This window comes from Patagioenas fasciata, chromosome 2 (assembly GCF_037038585.1).
Source record: "Patagioenas fasciata isolate bPatFas1 chromosome 2, bPatFas1.hap1, whole genome shotgun sequence".
NCBI lineage: Eukaryota > Metazoa > Chordata > Aves > Columbiformes > Columbidae > Patagioenas > Patagioenas fasciata.
The window spans coordinates 20,633,359-20,654,528 of NC_092521.1; the positions used below are offsets into that span (position 1 = coordinate 20,633,359).

Below are 21,170 nucleotides of genomic sequence, written 5' to 3' on the forward strand. Positions count from 1 at the left end.
CGCTAGCAGTAAAAAGCAGTGTTGCCGTATGTTTCCTCTCCATCACCACTATGTCCCTGACATCAACTGCAGCCCTAGCAGCTCACACTGCCACAGTGACTGTTTCTGCAGCTTCTGTAGCATGTATTTCAAGTAGTAGAAGCATATGTTTGCTTGTGCACTGTCCAGAATAAACACGTTTTAAAATATTTTTTGTGAACCATGACAAAGCACCAGCTGTCTGAACGCAGCAGTTTGACAGGTCATTTGCTTTGTGGTAGCAAAAATTTCCCTGGAAGTAAATCTGGATGCCTTTTAATTACCCCTGCTCATTATACCTGTTCCCAATGAGTGCAACTCTTTCGTCAATTATTAAATAAATTAAATATTAAAAAATCAAATTTTTTATTATTTGCATAAATTCTCATTTAGTTCAACAACAAGGCTCACTAGACTATTGTATAGTTTGCTGTAATGTCTGGCTACATTATGTTTGTTTCTTCACAATTCTAACTCACAGGGATCTCTCCAATCACCACAGATGGCTCGTGCTCTGTTTCCAACAAGGAGATGGTCTTTCCACTGAGTTTACAAATTAGCACACACAAAGAATGTTTCTCTTTATCCTTTAGTGTGAGTATTAAATTATGAAAAAGTTGACTACCAGGGTTAGACTTCTCAGGTAGTTGCCACATTATATTTAGTTCTATGTTTAACTAACTTTTGGCAGGCATTGTAGCTTCAACCTCAGCGACAGCAGTTTTTCTCTAAAGTGAGTATTTGGATTTTGTATCCTGTTCAGAACAGATTATCATTAAATATTTGGAAGAAGTTATTATTACAGAGGTGCTTTTGCTATTCACAGACAACTGTTACTATTGGTAGACTTCATGCAGTTTTTAGTATGTTCAGGAAAAGGCACACTGTGAAACTTTACAAGGAGTCGGCTTTTAATATTGCTTCAGTAGATATTATGTTTTATTGATTGATAAACAAATGATTTGTGATCCTCAAATAATTGATCAAAGCATCTTTGAAAAAAAATCTGAACTTAAGCTGCTGGTTTTGAGGGCGTTAGGGTTTTTTTGGTTGGTTGTTTGGGGTTTTTTTTGGGGGGAGAGGGTAAGGGAGGGAGTGTTCTTTACTTAGTATTATTACTATTAATGTCTAGAATTTAAAGAGTAACCTGAGAACAATGTCTTACCAGGTCCTCCTAAATGGTGACAGGCCAGTCGGCTTTGGTTCACAAACAGACTTCATCACCTAAATATCATTATAAATTGAATTTAGTTAACTAACACAGCAATTCATAACACTCTACCAAATTAATCATCTTTAGGAGCGGGTTTTGTTTCACAAACTGAAGCTACCTAAAATATAGATGCAACTGTGAACCAGATGGAAGGCACAAATGAAATCCTTCCTCAACCTCAGACATTTCAAAACTAGACGACAAAATAATGGCAGTCATATGGGTTTTTATAACAAAGACACCTTTCACATGCCTTACATGCAGGACAGTCAGTATGCGTTTATATTAGTCCACGCTTATCTGTGTGGATGGATTCCCACACACCAGGTGTAAGTGGTGACCAGCAGGTTAGAAGAAGGGCTGAGCTGTAGGTGCCCTCCACTCCTATTGAAGTTAGGGAAAAATGCAAACCCAGTGAGGGCTCACAATAAGAAAATTTGCGTATAGGATTCTGATCCTCAAATCCATTTTATTAAATTATCCTTTCCATGGAAATTTACAATGCCTTCCTTGAGGAGGGATCAGAATTTGGGATTTCTTCCTGTCAGCCATGTGTAATGAGCATGCAGCAGAGACAGATGTTTTAGACTGCAGAGAGAGACAAAAGGGAGGTGGAAATTTGAAGACGTCCTACACTGTTTCCCCAAAATTAAGACCTACCTCAAAAATAAGCCCTAGCATGATTTTTCAGGATTTTTGAGGATGTTCGAAATATAAGCCCTGCTCCAAAAATTAACCCTAGTTACAGTTCATTAAAAAGTCCATTTAAATCGTGTCCAGGCAAATATACATGTAGAAAAGCAATAAGTTTTGGAGCAAAAATTCATATAAGACCTTGTCTTTTCATGGAAACAGGGTACTCTCCAGTATTTCCTAAAGACAAGCTTTGATGTGTCCCTCTCCATTCATCATGCTGAACCTTTTAAATCCTGCTTCAAGACTCCTGTTTTTCTCAATTTAATGGGTAAAAATCTTAGACCATTACTCGTGTTTACGAATTCCAGTCATGGAGATTTGTGTTCAAATTTTTAGGACTGTGCCAATGATGAAATGTGATCTTAACTCATTAAAATACTTAAGATCATGCATGATGAGGTGCTTGAGATGGTACTCTACCTCTCTTGATGATGATTGTTAAAGTTTGCAGTGAGCTGGCATGGTTTTTATTTATTTACAAAGTATGCGTTACTCACTAACAAAGCTAGATATGACTTCTTATCTTTTCCATTGAGGGACTGCTTTAAATGAAGGACTGAGTGATCTCTAATGACTTTAACAGAATGAATGTGGAGAAAGAAGTAGCTAACATTAAATGCTGGGAGTCCTCCAGACCTCTGGCTACTCCTAATAAAAATAAATAAATAAATAGAAATTCTAAGGTCAGGGACTCTATGTACAAGCACTGAACTAGAAACTATTTCCTACACTTTTAATAATATTTAGTGCACAACATTTTACATGAATTTATGATTGCATTTATTTCTTAGATCTTTTAATATCTCATTCTGTATGTTATAATCTCAATAACCCCATGTTGCAGAAATATACAAATGCCTTTGTAATTTATTTGGAAGCATCCCAGCTTTGTCTCTTAAAGTTATCAAACATAGTGTTAACACAGCCAAGATATATGTATTTCAAAGAAGAATTCCAGGTGATCTAATTGCTTCAAAAGGAAAAATTTCTGATACGAATTTGAAATAACTCTTTAGGCTGCCTTGCAGTTGTTTATGTAATATTTTCAGAACTATTCTTTCCATGCCATATACCTTGCTTTGGCTTCAAGGGACTGCAGGTAGTTGTGTCACACAGTGGGAATGGTGAAAATCAGAACATGCTTAGGGGGTTCTTCCTGTGTGTATAGATTCCAAGCTGCCATTGCTATATCATCACAAGGAAGAAAATGCAGAGGGAATTGCTAACACTCATACTACATAAGGGGAAACAGTTGCAATTTTTTTTTTTCACGTGTGCCATTTCTTCTGGCGTACATCAACTAGGAAAGCTTCTAGTCTCTAAATGGATGCTATCAGCTGCTGTGTTCCCCATAGTGATTTTAGAATTTCATAAAAAATGTAATGAGAACTCCTCAAAACTCAATATATACATGCAGTTTTTCTCTTATTCCTACTTACTCACTATTTACCTGCTAGTGCTCATTTGTTGCTATTTTAATTCCACTGTATACAGATAAAGTAGACTTGTTCATCTTATTTGAGCTTGAATTTGCTTTTCCCGCCTAATCTATAAATCTGAGTCATGTTTCCACTGCTTTCCTTAACCTTCAGAATTTCCCTGCTGTGAGCAAGTGGGAAGACTGGAGATGTAGTCCTGAAACTGCTCCTTGACTTTTGACTGTAATTAATTGCTTTGTATTTTTAACTTCCTTTCCTTTGTCTCCTTCAAGAACAACTAAGAGGAACTCTACCCTGAACTACCATCTTTTCTAAGGGAGGGAAAATTTGTCCTGATAGTTATTCAGTATTTGTTTTAAAGGTTCAATGCTACCAATCTGAATCTGAGAATAATAAAAAATTAACTAAAGCTAAGTGCCAGATACCTCCTGCTGCCTGGGAGCTGGCAAGTTCATCAGTTGCCCTACTGCTATGCAGACCTGCAATCTCAAGTCAGGCTAGTTTGTGCCATGTGGCTTGGATTAAAGCTCAGAAAATGAAGAACTGACTGTTTCAGGACCAATTTTGATTATACCTGAAACTTTCCAGTATCAGTTTTTCCTAACTGTTGGGCAAGTCCAATGCAGGGAATTGAAGCCCAAAGCTCAAGAATTACTGTTTCACTCTGCAGTTCAACTGTACACTGTTGCAGGACAACAAGCCTACTAGAGTTTAGAGCTAAGCTAGGCTTTATCCTTTTAAAGTCACTGGAGACCTACTAGACAAATGACGTTGAGAGAAGTCAAATATAACTGGCAAGATCTAAATCTGTCTTGAGTGGAATGTTAATAAAATATCAGGGCAAGAGTATTAGCTTGTAAATAATCCTAATGCCTTACCCCATTGGGGAAAAAATTGCACAACAAGTATTATTCATTTCTTTATTATTTCTTACATTATATTATTTTTATGGGACTAAGTGGATTTTATTGTTTTGATTGTTAATAAAAAGATCTGGCTTGCATTGTCTTTCTGATTAAGTAAATAGCATTTGCTTTTTATACTGACTTTATGAGACTTCTGTGAGCTTTGGTGTTGCTGCTCTAGTGAAGATGTATGGCCATTTAAAATCTGATTGTAGGTATCATGTGACAAAGTAATTTTTCTGTCAACACAACCTCAGGGAAGTTTATTTTGTTCTGCAAAAAAATGAGGCACAGCTTGCAAAACAAGGCAAAATTCCAATCAGTGAAGATGGGATCAACTCCAGTCATGTGAATCAAACAAAGAAATGAACATGAGCAAAGACGTATCTTAAACTTGTCTAAAATAAGCATCCTTTGATAGATTAACATTATGGCATAATTGCCACTGTGATTGTACAACAGCATAATGCAATGACCTTCCTGGATTCCTGTTCCTAGGTTGTTCCTTGTTATATTTCTAAGAATCTTCATTATCTTTTATTGAGGCTCACACTTCACCTTATCCATTTTGGTGTTTTCCAAAGGTATCCATGGTGTGTATATTTAATCCAATAATTTCATATGTGTATGTGTGTGTATTTATGTATATATAAAAGTTACTTTAAGGATTAAGCCTGAAGGTATTTAATCATCAGGCTCAAATCAGGTGACACGCAACATTAAAATCTTCTCCTCTTCTCTTCTCTTCCTCTTCTCTTCCTCTTCTCTTCTCTTCTCTTCTCTTCTCTTCTCTTCTCTTCTCTTCTCTTCTCTTCTCTTCTCTTCTCTTCTCTTCTCTTCTCTTCTCTTCTCTTCTCTTCTCCTCTCTTCTCCTCTCCTCTCCTCTCCTCTCCTCTCCTCTCCCCTCCTCTCCCCTCCTCTCCCCTCCTCTCCCCTCCTCTCCTCTCCTCTCCTCTCCTCTCCTCTCCTCTCCTCTCCTCTCCTCTCCTCTCCTCTCCTCTCCTCTCCTCTCCTCTCCTCTCCTCTCCTCTCCTCTCCTCTCCTCTCCTCTCCTCTCCTCTCCTCTCCTCTCCTCTCCCTCCCCGCCCCGCCTTTGTTTTTGCACCTGTCCCTGAAACTGTTAATTCAGGTCAGACATAACCAGGTCCCCAACATTTACTTCATTCAGCATTCTTGAAGTTGGCACACTTGGCTTTGGGCATTACAACACTGACTACCACAAATGCTCTGTTACTTGCTGGAGCTGGGCTTAGGCTCCTCACTCATGGTTGTGATTTCAACTAGTTGACAAGGGTCCTTAAGAAAAAGGATATTTAGCATTGCAAATCATGGAGACTTTTGTGGCTTGAACTCTAAGTTATTCTCCATTCATCACTCAGAGACAGCTTTGGCAGAACTGGGTTGCTGGCTTGTGTTGTAACTGGTGGAATTAAAAATTCTGAGACTGCTGAAATCCTCTTTCGAGCCCAGGGATTAATAATGTGGTTGCTGTTAACTGAGAGTGCTGTTTCTGTGCCATAGTAAAGAAACCAGCTACTCAAATACTCAATTATTCTGTCAATGTATTCCAGATCTCTGGGCATTTCTCCTCATTCTCTTTTCTGTCTCTAACTCCCTCTACTTTGTTGTATTTCCTGGTGCAGATTCCTTGTGCTCTGTTCTGCTCTGGGACAGGGACAATGTGTTACTACAGATACATTGAAAAACCCTAAATATCCCTAGTTTACACCTGAAACAACAACGAGATTGAACCAAAACACAGACATTTCTGAATTTTTTGAGTGTCCTTCATACAAGTCAAACCTGATGTGGAAAGAGATCTGGATCTTTTATTTTTCTTTTTTGGTGACACTGATTGTTTTCCCTTGCTGTTTCAGGCTTTATTTAAAAGGTCACAGTGGAACAGCTGGAAAACAGAGTAGCCTGATCTTACATGGTGCTGAATTCAGTACAAAAGATGCTGACAATGACAACTGCATGTGTAAATGTGCTCTCATGTTGACTGGAGGTGAGTACAACTCTAAAAATCTGTGGTATATTGATAGAGATCTATTCTGTTTTCCTAGAGCAACCATGAATGAAGTTGTGTCTATGCATGTGTAAGTACAGTGTGAAAATTGTTTTTATTATAATTACTACTACTGTTTTCTGTGTATATATATATACACAGTGGTAGTGCCAATGCCTCAAGATTCTTATCAGCAGGGAAGGCATTATTCAGAGATGCAGTCAGTACATTTCTTCACTGAAGTTGTTGCAATAGTGTTAAGGGGGAAAGCATAAGGTAGTGGTATTGTTGGGTTGAGCAAGGCAAAATAAGAGAGAAGAAACTAAGAGATCAAAATGGGGAAAGAACTTCATGAGAAGTGAAAGAATCACTGAGAAAGAAGAGAGAAAATACAGGGAAATACAAGGTAAATTTTAAAAAAAATCAGACTCTGGACTTAATATATATTATGCATTTCACTTACGGGTGTGATTCTGTTATTGAAATAATTATAATAATTCAACTTTCTCTTTTCTATGAGCATAATACAAATAGGCATACAGACATACACACGTACAGCCATATAAACTTATAGACATGGTTAATGTGATAGCTCGTTCACTCATCTGTGAAGGACTAGACCTGCAACCCACTGTTCAAATAGTGGCACTTAACTGTTCTGGGAGGTTTAAAATAGTACCCCTAGGGAGCTAAATCAAGCTGCAGAAGAGAAGAGTCAAGGTAGGGGAGAGCACACAGAAGTTATACTGGGATAGTTTAAATCACCAAGTCAATCTGACTGTGAATAAGTAGAGTGTATATGACTGAACATTTGTTCCCTCCAATGCAGAGGGGGAATATCAGAGATTATCTCCGCATACAGACACCTAAAGCTCTGCACAATAGTGAGAACTTTCTCTGGCAAATGATGCTTATTTCTAGTCCCTATATGGGTAAGTTCATTTTTATTTCTAGGACAACACATTTAAAGCAGAAAGCTTAAGGTGGGATTCTTTGGTCCAAACTGAGATTCTTTGGCTCATCGACTGTAGGACCAAGGCCATTATCTTCATATCTGTTCTTCTTCGGAGACTGTCTCTCAATGATTTCTAGCTTTCCTGGAAAAAATCCTATACATATAAATTATTTAGTATTTTGGATCAGGCTGTTAAACTGATATTATTTGTGCTTACTGGCACTTTGACTGAATCCAACTCAGGCCACATTCAAGACTACATGTGCCTCTAAAGTTATCATCTACTAATAGAGGATGGGTTCCCATCACTGGGAATTTATATCAAATGCACAACCTGGATCCTCATTCTCTTTTGCTGATTGGAAATGACCCAGTTGTGAAAGTCTTCAAGGAGCTGATTTTTCAAAATTTCCTAACTTCTAGTGGTATATTATTAAAAGTCAGCGTAGGAAACTTCTTCCAGTAGACAGGTGATCAGACACTACCTTTCAATTTCAATAAAAAAAGAAGTTAACCAGATAGTTCTGGACACAGATAATGGATATGGAGTCAGTAGTTTATTTTAATTAGAATTGCTGACCTTTCCCTGTAGAGACTATGCTAAATTAAAGTGTCTAACTTCCAGGGCAGGCTGGAGTCTAGTGAGAAGCTCCTAAATGTGAGCCGTGTCTATGCTCAAGTGCAGACTCATTCATGTGTTCGAGCTGCCTGGAAATACCTCTGCTCCCAGACAGCTCATTCTGGGAGCTGAGGGGTTTGTTTATTTTTCCACTCTGACTTCTATGGCAGGTCAATGCCCTGCTAAGGTCAGCCTGCTGTTGAACAACAATTCCACAAGGTTCACATATCTTGCTGCAACAGTCGTGTAAATCCATAGAAAAAAACACATATTGGTATATACTGGTAGCAAATGAAGGAATAAGGAGGAAGGGGGAGAATTAGCAGAGGCTGAGGAAACCACAAATAAAGCAAATCATGGCAGAGTAAAAGGAAATGCAGCTATCCTTTGGAGATAGCTGAGTCCAGTCTTTTGGAGATAGGCTGTACAGCACTGAGTAATTTGTGGTTCTTCAAGAAGAGAAAGACTTTAATCAGCTGGAGTTCTCCTCAAATACTCTGTTGTGCTTTGCTCCTTGAAATGACTTTCTCATTTCTTGAATAAATAGCAGAAATTGAATTAAATAACAAAACGTTTGTTTAGTGAGTAGTAGACTAATTAAGAAAAGTAGCAATGATAACAGGTTTTGGAAAACCTCTTTTTTTTTTTTTTCCCCCCAACGCTATCATACTCTGTTAGTTTTGGCAACAAAACAGAGAGCTCTGTAATGATGAATGATATGAAATCTACAGGCAGGTTTCTAGCTATCTTGGCATTTTGGGTGAGCCTGTTATCTCTATGAGGTGAAATGAATATATTTATGTCAGGAATAAAGGCTGAGATAAGCTGAAGCTCAAGACTGTGACATGGTTATAGTCAAGACTGAAAATAAAAATGTAAGGAAAACACACATTTCTCTCTATGATCTTTCTAGTTGTCAGTTTTACTTGGTCTGTATCAAAGCTATTATTTTCATTCCTTCTTTGTCTCCTCCCTTTTCATCATAAGAAATTAAATACTGGAAGCATGGTGTGGTAGCATCAACAGAAGGGTTTTGTATGTGTGTGTGTGTCTTGTCCTTTTAAGAGCCATGCTATTTTACTTGACTATATCTTATTGTTGATTTTAGGGAATGGCTTCAAAAGTATATGCATGAGTTGGATTCTTAGCCCCTGTGAAATTTACATGGTATTTAAATGTCTTAGCTGTTTTTTGTGCCTTGGAAAATTCAAAGTAAGCATACCTGATTTACTTTTAAGGGAGATAACACATACTTATTCAAATAATTTCTTCATTTAAACTTAACATCAGTCAAAATAGTAAAAATAATTTATATAATGAAAATACCTGTTATGAACTGATACAATATTTCAGATCAGTAAACTGAACAACAGGTTATATATGCATAACATTTCAAGCATTATTCTGAGGAGTGCTCCAGTGAGCTACATAAACAGATTTTTGCAAGAAACAGCACTTGAAATACAACGAACTGTCACCAGAATGAAGGGCTGAGTAGATGTCCAAGGCTCTTCAGATAGACTTCCAATAGAAGAGCACTTAAGGTCTCTGGATCAGACTTGTGGGCACAAGGACAATTTAGAGCATCCCGCCAGGATACCATCTGTCAGCTGAGCCCCAGGAATTGTTTGTGCAATTGTTTTCAGTCACTGAAAGTGACTTATGATAACTTGGCCAATAGTGAAGGAGCCTTAAGGTGGTTTGCTTTGCCTTGCGTTGGCTGCAGCTTGAGATGTTCACACAGACATTTGCCTTGCTTCAGGTGATAAGCAAGAAAATTGCTATACTTCTGATCACTGAAATAGATTGACAAAGTGATAGGGAGACTTTCTAGATGTCTTACTAGGATTGAAACATTATAGAATTGTTGAAATACTTTGTTTCTTTTATTTTACTGGAAGCACAAGTCCATCCAGCCGCAGTCTCCTGTCTCTGACAGCAGTCAACAGCAGATGCCTCAGTACAGGCATAAGAACAACGGTAATAAATGATAGTTCCTCTGAGTATTTTCCCAGTATCTTTTGCATCTCAGGGGCTTCCTGAGTCGGAGGCAGTTCCCATGTAGTTAGTAATCCTCAATGGATTTCCCATCTGTTAAGTGAGAGACTGTTCAATGAGAATCCCGAAGAGTGGTGCATTCATTGCCTGGTCTTTTACTGCCTTTTTGTCCAAGTGGTGAATTTTATGAATCTCTGGCAAGAATGGTATGGAGGATTCTTGTCATGATGGAGGATTCTTGTCATGACTTGGAGACAAGTTCTTGGCTGAATATAGAAATCTGCCCCTATGTTGTCCAAAAATAAAAAGCCAGTTTTCTTATATTTTGTTTGAAACAAAAACTCAGCACACTTAGAAGTATCCAACATGAGCCCCTGGATATATATCTACTCTTACAGGAAAGTATTAATGTTTAGGTTTTCTGCATATTGTTGGTTTCATAAAGAATTTATTTATTAAACACCATTAATGAAGCATCACTTTTATTGCTTAATATTTTGATAGAAAAATATAACCACTATGTAGCTAAGAAGTGATTGGAATATGATTTGATTTATGCTAGAAATATTAGAAATATATCCTTAGACACATGACTACTCAGCATTTTAACAAAATCATTATTATTATGTTTATCAGGGTTCAATATAGACAACAGTAATGAGGTATTAGGAGAACACCATCAAGCAACTGATTAATAAAAAATATTCTAATAATAATAGATAATAATTATAATAAGGCAACCACGAGGGTGATGTGGCCCCCAGTGAAAATGAGTTTGACACCTCTGCTTTAGTCCCTTTCTAAGAGTCTACCTATTTATTTCTGTCTTTCTGTTCATTTTCAAGATCTATGGTGTTAGAGATTAATTCACATAACATTATTTGTTACTGAGTTAGGCTGAGCTTAATATATAAGAAATCTTGACTAAACCAATTCTGTGATAATTTAGGTGTGTTCAGTCTTGTGTTCAGTCTTTGATCACTGGAAAAAATACACCATTCCTTTGAAAAGCTGCTTTTCTTCAGCAGCTTTTTTACAAATCTGAGATTGTTGGCAATTCGTCTTCTGAATTCTGGACTAAACAATCCTAAATCTTTCCTCTTTTTGGACTCTCTCCAGTGGATCCACATATAGCTTGAGGTATCATCCAAAATTGCGCCCAGTCTTCTAGCTGAGAATTTATCAATGCACAACCAAACAGAGCCTAAGTATTACCATGTAACTTATTTAAAGTGCAGAATGTCAGAAATACTAAAATATTTCATAAAATAAATTGTTACGTCCTTCAAACAATAAAGACTCTTTCAATATTATTGCAGTGGAAATTGTTCTTATTGGCTTTGTTACCAAATGCACTAAATGTTATGAACAAACCCAGAGAGCTGAAATAAATATTGGCTTTTCATAGGATCCGTTTATTGCATAAACTCATACAAATGTGCCATTCAAATATACTTTGGATCTTATTGAATGAATTGTATTGCTCATACTGCATTTGGAGGCATTCAGTGGAGTCAGGAGGAGACCAGAGACAGATGTGTGAAGAAAGGATCTGACATCAAATGTGCAGGGTTCAGATACATATTCTTTTAGTAAGTAAAAGGCAAATAAGAGCCTTTCATATCATTTGTGTGATCATTAGCAAGTTTCCAATGCATACTAGATTTGAGAAGGGGAAACAAAATTGCAAAACTGCAGCTGGAGTGTGAGTGAGAGTATGTGAGAAACAACTGTGCAGACACCAAAGTCAGAGAAGGAGGGCAGGAGGTGCTCCAAGCACCAGAGCAGAGATTCCCCTGCAGCCCATGGAGGTCATGGTGGAGTAGAGATTCACCTACAGCTTGTGGAGAATCCCACACCAGAGCAGGTGGATGCCCAAAGGAGGCTGTGACCCTGTGGAGAGCCCATGCTGGAGCAGGCTCCTGGCAGGACCTGTGGAGAGAGGAGCCCAGGCTGGAGCAGGTTTGCTGGCAGGACTTGTGAGCTCATGGGGGAGCCAGGCTGGAGCAGTCTGTTCCTGAAGGACTGCACCCCGGGGAAGGGACCCACAGTGGTGCAGTTAATGAAGAACTGCAGTCGGTGGGAAGGACTGATGTTGGAGAAGTTCATGGAGGATTGTGTCCCATGAGAGGGTCCCAATGTTGGAACAGGTGAAAAGTGTGAGAAGTCCTCCCCCTGAGGAGGTGGGAGCAGCAGAGACAATGTGTGATAAACTGACCACAACTCCATTCCCTGTCCTCCTGTGTAATTTGTGGTGGGGGATGAAGCAGAGAAAATCAGGAATTAATCTGAGCCCAGGAAGCAGGGAAGGGTGGGGGAAGGTGTTTCAAGATTTGGTTTTACTTCTCTTTATCTTACTCTGATTTGATTGGTCATAAATTAATTTTCCCCAGGTGGAGTCTGGTTTGCCATTGATGGTAATTATAGAATGATCTCTCCCTGTCCTTATGTCAACCCACAAGCCTTTCAATATATTTTCTCTCCCCTGTCCAGCTGAGGGCAGTGACAGAGCAGCTTTGGCGGGTACCTCGTGTCCAGGCAGAGTTAACCCACTACTGTCCATAAAGCATGAGCAAGCTGTAACTACTCCAGAAGAGCAGCTGTCTAGAGGGGGATTCATGTTTATTTCTATAGCTGAACTTTCAAACAACTTATCAATGTATTATCTAAATTACTTTTTGTTTGGACAATATACTTTATGAGCTCAGGATTTTTATTGCAAAGAGAGACTATAGTATTGCTTGTACTATACAAATCATTAGAGGTGGGCTAACCTCAAAAGACTGAACTAGCCTCAATTCAAATATGCAATTAGTGACTTTGTGATCCCATCTTGAAGAACCTACCTGTGATTCTGGAAAAAACCTCTCTTGAAAGCCTCCTTTTTGACACTGCTTTAGTCAATCTAAAATATTGCTTCTGTTATTATTTCTTATAATGCCCACTATTGGTTCTAATGCATGATTCAAATATCCCATGGAAATAATTGCCAAAAGGTATCTCTGATGTTAAAATCTTACTGCTATTCAGAGAAGACTTTATACTTATTCAGGAAGGCAAATACCTTGTAATCAAAAATAAACAAGATTCTTTCTGGCAGGAAAATTCTGTGAACTCCAGGGAATAAGCCAATATCTAGGTACTGGGAACCTTTCCTTGGGTCAGACTGTCTCACAGCTCCAGAGCTGCTTTATTTGGTGTTTTCTGCAGTGTCAGTGCTGCAGATATCTGTTTCAGAAACCCCCGGTTTACGTTCCCCTACTTTCTGATAGCTATCAAGAAAGCCACTGCATCCATTCAAATATATGAATTTTGGTGTTGAGACATGCAGTAGGAAGTTTTGTGATAATCTGAGGCCCTATGGTGAATTAAGAGCTTTTAGAGGACTACAGGAAAGGATGGAGGGAAATAACCATAAGGAGAAACAAAACAAAAGAAAACAAACCAGTATTTATTTATAAGAAATCTATTACGAGAGACTTGAGCGGCTCCTCACAAAATGTTTATAAAAGTTTGTGTTGCTTCGACTAATCTGATTTTTTAACATAAATTTTGTAGGGAACCGCTGAAAACCTTCTCCCTGAAAAGGCCATTTACACATCTATGGCTGTTCTTTTAAGATGAAGAGCTTCATCCCAATACCATAAAAAGAACCCAGCTGCATCTATGTTCCAGCTTTGAAAAATGAGGATTAGATTTTCTCTGCTTAGCTTTCTCTTAAGTTTCTACAAGATTATACTCTAGTTACAGTAAAACATCAGCTGTGCAGTTTTCTCTTTCTTTGGTTATGGCCCCCATAGGTATAACACTGTAATCAAAGAGAGGTCAATTGTATCAAAATAGAAGTTTGCCAGAATTTATCTGGCATAAATTCTTCCCTCAAGATCTGATCATGAAGTGTTACTTCTGAAAAAAGCCCACTAAGTATTATCCAAAATCTAAGAAAATACTGTACAAGACTAGAAACTTGAATCACATAGATCTGAATACAAAGGATGGAGTAAGTACTGGATCTAAAAGCTAATCATGGTCAATATCATATCAGTAGTAAGACATAGTTTAAAATACCCTCACACAATGCATCCATTTTAGGTAGATAAAAAAACCACTGAGTAGGATGAAATTGGAGGGTTGACTAAGGCAGTGTATGTTGTCTAAAAGTAGCTTCTCACAGCTTAAGTCCAAGTGGGAAATAAACTGAAAATTTAAAATTCTGTATTTCAGTCCACAGTGACATCTTCAGAATTCAGTAACCACTCACTAGATGATCCACCTGCCACTACCAGTGGTGTTTGAAAAAAGGTTTTCAGGGGGTCCCGGGAAGATTACAATGCTGTGATGTGCAGGCTGAAATAACTTTTTAAAATAAAGTGGCATTTAACCACCCAAAGAAAAGCCACCACATTATTTTTATGATCTTATTTGCCTTCATATATGAAGGCAAATGTTCAGTACAAACATAGTACATAGAAAAATGCATAAGACCTGTGTTTAAGACTCACAAAGCCTGTAGGTTTTACTAGGAAAAAAAACCCAGCAGAAACTTTCTGATAAATAGAGCTCCTAGCCATTGAGGTTAATGTATTTTTGACATTGTGAATATTAGCTCTTTGCAGTTTGGGGATTCATTCTGCCTTCCTCAGTCTGAACTAAGTTCCTTTCTATATGTATTACATAGATTCACTGTAAGGTGTTGGAAAGAAAATTCTATTCCCATTGGGTTATACAGCAAAACTCCCACTACTTTCAGCAGAGTCAGCATGTCACCTACTTCATCTTTGTCAGTTTCTGTTATGTGACCTCTCGATGTTGCCAAATTTCATGTTATTTGGAGTTTTCCTTAAAACTTTGACTCCCATGGCAACCTGAAATTCACCTCAACCAAAAAAAAAAAAAAAGATGGGGATCTAGACAGGAGAGCCAAGTGGTTGGCTTCATTTAAGGCAACAACTGAAAATAGATCTGAAGATTTATACTGTTTTTCATCACTGATTCAACTTTCTCCATTGGTTAAAGACATACGTACATACACATACATATCTTCACTGCAGAAGTCTAAAAGTGAGATTACTTTTTGTTTTGTTTTTGCACACAATTTGCAACCAAACCTACAATTTTTAGCAAGTTTGAATTTTCTGTATTCAGTTATGCAAATGGTAGTAAATGGTAGTAGTAGTCATTGTTAGTAATATTGACAGGTACTTGATAAATTTCTGGTTTATTTTCAATGTTATGTTAACAGAGCACACAAAAAGGTATGGCTCTACATGCATTTTCTTTGGCAGAAAGTGCAGGTTGAAAAGTTCCCGAGTGGTTACACTTCTTTTTCATCCTAAATTCTCAGTTTACTACTCCTTCAGTTATGCCAACATAACTGTTCACAGGGCCATTCTGTAAATCAGATCCCTAGTTTGCCCTCAGAAAGTAAAGGTCTCTTTTGTCACTTCAGTGTTCAGAACAGTCTTATAATGCAGCTGCAGCAGCAGCAAACTAGCAGCACAAGCATCTGGGCAAGACGTCTCTTGCTCTTTCTAGTAGAACAGAATATATGCATATGCAAAGAGATTTCAAAGGGTTAATAAGTAGGAAGCCCCATTTTGCTGGGACAGAGCAGGCAAGGTAGAGAGGCAGAAAAGGCAGTTAGCAACTTTCTAAGCCTAACTTCAATATAAATCAGCAACATTTTTAATATGTTTTTGTAGTCAATGATAATCAGGTAACTAGTAATTTTCTGCTACTGGTAGATACGTGAATAAAGTGCCTACAAACTCCTTTTTTAAATTAAACAAACAAATAAGCGACCAAACAAACAAAATAAATGGACTTTTGTCAGTTTTCTAAGTGCCAAGTGTGAACTTGTTCAGGAGCTTTGCAGATAAGTGAATAAGTGTCATATTGATTGGAGTGAGCATTCTCCTGACACTGCTGGTTCAAAAGCATTTGGTACACTTCAAGATCAAGATTAGGAGGCTCAAGATTTAATACAGATTTTCCCATTCAAAATAGTAAGGTTAAGGATTAAATGTCACTGTTCTGGCCCAAATTGTACATGCGATGAGTATACCTTGATTGAAGTTAACCATGCTGTCACCTAAATGCATGCACACTCAGGTAGTCATCTCAGTCCTCTATCCATGCATATAGGTATTCTAACTGTCAGCTCTTACATTGTTATATTTGTCTTCTTCATTTAGTCCTTCCATTAATTTGAGGGTCTTGTTTATAAATTTACCATAAGCCTTAAATAGTCTACTTGTCTCCTTGTACTCCATTCTGAATATTATGGATATTGTAGTATTGTAATTACTATAACAGGGTGGCACCACCATTCTCATAACCCATGTTTGCTAAGAACATCTAACCTGAGAGCAAAAGTAAACTATCTGAGCAACTGAACTATCACAGTTATAGCAACAGAAAAGGACCAGTGAAATTATGTAAAACACTTATGAATTATAGTATTTTTCTGAGATTTGCATGAGATGAGTGAACTCTAATGCTGCCTAAACATGCAAATCAGTATGGGTTTTTTATTCTTGCTCTTGCTGCACATACTGCTTATAAAACCAAAGCGAGTTAGGACTTAAATACTTGTCCAACTCTGTAAATACAACTGTGTATTCTTCAGCACTGGTGGCTACAAAAGAGAAAAAAAGGAAAATGTGAAAGCATCCCCCTACCACGACACCAGAAGTATTTACAAGTCTGGAAATATCAGAATTTGCTAGTCAGCTAAAACTACAAAACAAACCTGCAGTTTGATTATTTGTCTTATTGTTTCCAGGGTGGTGGTTTGATGCCTGCGGCCCCTCCAATCTCAATGGGATGTTCTATACAGCTGGGCAAAACCACGGAAAGCTCAACGGCATCAAGTGGCATTACTTCAAAGGCCCCAGCTATTCCTTGCGCTCCACCACCATGATGATTCGGCCCTTGGACTTTTAAAGGCATTCACCAGTGGATCCCAGGACAAACCAGGATGACACTGCCCTAAGCAGCACCACTATCAGTCTGAAGGGAAAAGTTGAAGGGCTTCTTCAAAGCAACATGTTAGGATGATGCAAAGTCTCTTCATTATCACTCAATGACATCCAAAAAATCTCCAACCCCACATTTTGATGGCTGGGGAAGGCTTGGTTTAGAAGGTGGCTGCAATGATTTTCCAGAGACTAGCAACTGCATCTGGTTATTCTGCTTGAATCTGGTACTTGTCAGTGGATGTCTTTTTTTTTTACTTTAATAAGATGCAAAATGACACTAGTTTATTCATCAACAACATAAGAATTTGAAGAACTGAAATCTATCAACTGCAGTCTATTGAGTACAATACTATTCAGCAGTGAAATGCCAACATTATACCCATGAAAAAGGATTATGGAGACATCTTTATTAAAACTCATCTTAAAGCACTCAAGGTGACCACTCGAAATACTGTTTTTCTTAAATGAACTGAATTTGAATGATGGATGGATTTATGTTAATCCCGGAGTCAAATAATGTGTGTGAATATTATTTTTCATTAAATCCTTTAAGGACATGTTTCTCATAAATAAACTGAGTGAAATGTATGAAGAATGATAAGGGTAACAAACATAAATATTTCAGTTGCTCTGTAGAGGTAAATCAGATAATTGGCATAATCTCTGAGCTAGGATTTATGGTCTGATAACAAAAGTAGCTGTGTTTTGAAGTTTTTGCCTTCTTTCATTAGAGGCAGTTTGAATGTCACATAGAAAAATTAATGGAAGGTTTATAGAATGTGAAACATTATCCTAAAGAAAATATGGGATTTTGCATGGGATATTTCCATCAAAAGTACACAGGAAGGCAAACTGTTAGGGTATATAAAAATTACATAAATGTAAAGCTTAAGGCAATGGATTCATTTTACAGTATCCTTGCATGTGCGCAATTTATCATTATTTTACTTCTTTATTGCATTTTTGTGAATATCAGAAGCATGCCAGTTCTACGCAGTGCTTAGGCTACCACTATAAAAAATACTCATCAGAATTGTATAGAAAATAAAGAATTGTGAACTTGTAAATAGCATGTTTATATTTCCTGTCGTGGTCGTTTAATTTGTACAGGCAGCCCTGACCCTGCTCAAAGAGTGAAAAGCCTCAAAAGTATATAGATATTAAAAGAAATTTAGAAGACTGCTTACATGTTGCTAGCAAGTAGTTTTGTTATATTGAAATGCTGCAAAAGTGTGAGGCAAGATGCAAAACTCAACAGCTGGAAAAAAGTAAGCAGGCAATTAGGCAGCTGGGTGGCCCATCAGGTTGTAGAGACAACTCTTCCCACTTACAGCACCTTGTCATCAGTCACAGCAAAAAAGTCCATTTGGGAAAGTAGTTTGTGGTCATTCTACTTCTGCTGTATATAAAAGGAAAAAGTTTACTCTGATCCCACCAAAATCCAAAGTAAGATTCCCATCCATTAAATTGGGACCAACATGACACACAAAATCTGAATGTAGTGAGTTTGTCACTTGTCTATTTGTTGCTTTGTTTCATTCATTGAACTGTTGCTGACATCGAGCACAACAAAGACCCTTAAAGATCCTTTTTAAAGGATATAAGAGTAACAGGGTTTCTTTTTCTTTTTGTCCCTCTAGCAGTTGGTTTGCATGGTGTAGAAAAAAAGCCTGCTTGTATTTTTTTTAAACACTTCTTAAAGATCACAAGGCCCCACAGGGTTCTCTGTTTTTGTTACAATGTCATGTTTATCTGGTTTTTAGTGGGTACAGCTTTGGTTTTGTGTATTTGTATATATTTATATATATATTTGAAATAATCTTGCCTAAGGGTTAACTTGCTGTTTTCTGCTGAATAAGTTGCCAAACTACTCCTTACTCAGCAGTTTCTTCTCAGAGCTGTTTTGTCTCAGTTTCCAGCAGTTTTTTGAAATGCTCTTCATTCATATGCAAAATATGTGGTCTATCTTCCTCTATTTTCTCAAAAGATATATTTTTGCAAGTCTCCAGGTTAGGAATGCCATTTTTGCAGATCCTATTGCGAAAAGTAAAACACATTTAAAGTCAAAAGCATGATATTTACTGTTTATTTATCTGGGTTTGAAAAAAATGTGGATTTGTTTCCTATCCTTTATAATAAAACATTTTTTAAAAATGCATAGTCCTTACTTTACTCTGAGTATCCCTTTCTGTGACAGGTTGACAGCATTTTAGCTCTGTCCTTTTAAGAAATATTAATAAATCTTGTGAAATTATTAATAAATTTGGATAAAGGGAAGGGAGTCTAATTATATTTTGTCCAGAAATTAATATTTCTATCCTTTCAAATCACTATGTCAATATTTTTTATTCAATTTCTGTGATTAAAACAATGGGACTATATTTATCATTTAACATACAAAGCATACGAGTCTCTATCAATCTTTAAAATAGAATATTTTTTGAATTCCACAGGAAAATATACAAGTTGAAGTGTGGCACTTGTTTTTATTGCCTTATGACATGTTCTTCTGTCATCAATTTGATCAAGTTGCATGGCAGTGACAAATCTACATCGATCTCTCAGCCAGGAATGCCTCTTGCCATCTGTATGGCTTTAAACACTACAGGGATTAGTTTTAACATCTCTTTGTAGTCAATTCATCCTCATTTTCTCAGAATTTTTCCTTATTGAATTTGTTCATTGTGTTAGTTGAGACCAACCTAACTTTTTAAAATCAACACTAAAGCTATGAGGAACTACATACATAAAAGTGCTTTTTGCTCCTTAAGTTGAACATGTATGAACTGCTTGAATTGAAGAAACGGAATTAGTAAAAATGGTCTTTCTGGATTTGATTTGTACTGAAATGTCACTTGCACTGAAAAATGCAAAAGACATTGTCAATGGTACGAGTGATCCTACTATTTATCCTTCACAGATAAACTTCTTCGTGTTTTATAAAACAGTAATACATAAATTTTTCACAAATTGATATATGTGTTTTCCATAGCATATAGGTCCTTATTTTTTAACAACTTCGAAGGCAGGATATGTGATTTAAATGCACACTTTTCTGAGCTCCCTAGCATCCAGTACTGGATTATTAAGTAGGTAAGTCATCTACATTTATAATCATCTGTACAAGTTCCCAACACACAGTTCCTTAAAAAACCCTTCCAGCTATAAAACTTTCTTCTCTGCAGCTCAAACCACAGCTCTGACCATTCCCCAGCCAACCCTGTCTGGGATTGGCACAGCACTCACTTCTCCTTTCAAAGAACAAAACTGAAGCAACAATCACAACAAAAGCTTAACTCTCTAGGCAGGATTGAGTTTATTAGTAATTTACAACCAGAACGTGCTGCAGTTGTGAGGAGGAGGAATTCCTACCCACACGCTTTTGCATGAGCTGGATGTCTTGAGGAGACAGGCAGTAATCCCTGAATGCAGCTGATGCTGCTGGTGCTGCCCGATGCTGACCTGTGGGGTGCACACACGCACATACAAATCCATATGTCTGAAGAAAGCTTGATGGAGCCAATCAAAAAAGACCTTTTTAAATGAAATGAAAGAAAAGTGGAGATGCCAGCAGGAAGAGAAGGATTAAGGGACAGCATGTGGAAGGCAGGGGAGCAAAATCAGGAAAGAGAGAAGGCAGGGATATGGGACTGTAACGAAGAGTGAAAAGACAGGCAGCTAGGGGAGAGTTGAAGGGATTATTTGTGAGATGCAGCAGCTCTTTGTTTCCCGTGCCACGTCTGTCACACAGCATAGGAACTCCCCTCTCTTCCAGGAGCTTCTGAACCCCCCTCTCCCTGGCTCCTACTCTTATGTGCAGGAATCTATGGGTCTCATTTGCTTTTGTATGTTTTGGGGGGTTTATTTGTCTGTGTGCTTTTAAATTTTTGCACAGAGAGCAATGTAGTATGGATCTTTGAGAAGAAAGGCTACTTATGTCAAGATAGCTCTATAGCATGTACTTTTAAAATGGAAAAGTTCCTTTAGAAAATGCAGTATTATGTTGTGTGAACTCTAAGCACCGATAATAATGTCCATGCAAAACCTTGTGGAATTAGAACCTTTATTCTTCTACTAGCTAAAATTTTGCTGGGAGCAGACCTTATTGTCCATATAAATGTTCTGTGAAGTTTTCTGAACCGGAGTTCAATTAAAAAACAATTAAAGAGCTAATATGTACTGTAAGTAGGGCTCCCCAAAATCGCTGATATATTAAAGCACATGAAGGCCTAGACACCAGTCCTGTGTATTGGTAGAAAGAATATTGAGCCCCAAAGTGTTACCATGTTCTTTCTCTCATTATGCTTCTCGCCTTTCACTTAATTAGTGACCCCGTTCC

At 37.6% G+C, this 21,170-nt stretch overlaps 1 protein-coding gene across 1 annotated transcript in view; it reads left to right on the forward strand.

Moving 5' to 3' along the window:
* ANGPT1 (angiopoietin 1) overlaps window positions 1-18,985 on the forward strand; it is a 158,253-nt gene extending 139,268 nt beyond the window's left edge. Inside the window, exons 8-9 of the mRNA XM_065832658.2 lie at window positions 6,149-6,279; window positions 16,636-18,985. Coding sequence (XP_065688730.1) covers window positions 6,149-6,279; window positions 16,636-16,796 — 292 coding nt within the window. The 3' untranslated portion in view covers window positions 16,797-18,985. The remainder of the gene's footprint in view (window positions 1-6,148; window positions 6,280-16,635) is intronic.
* Window positions 18,986-21,170: the final 2,185 nt, after the last annotated feature.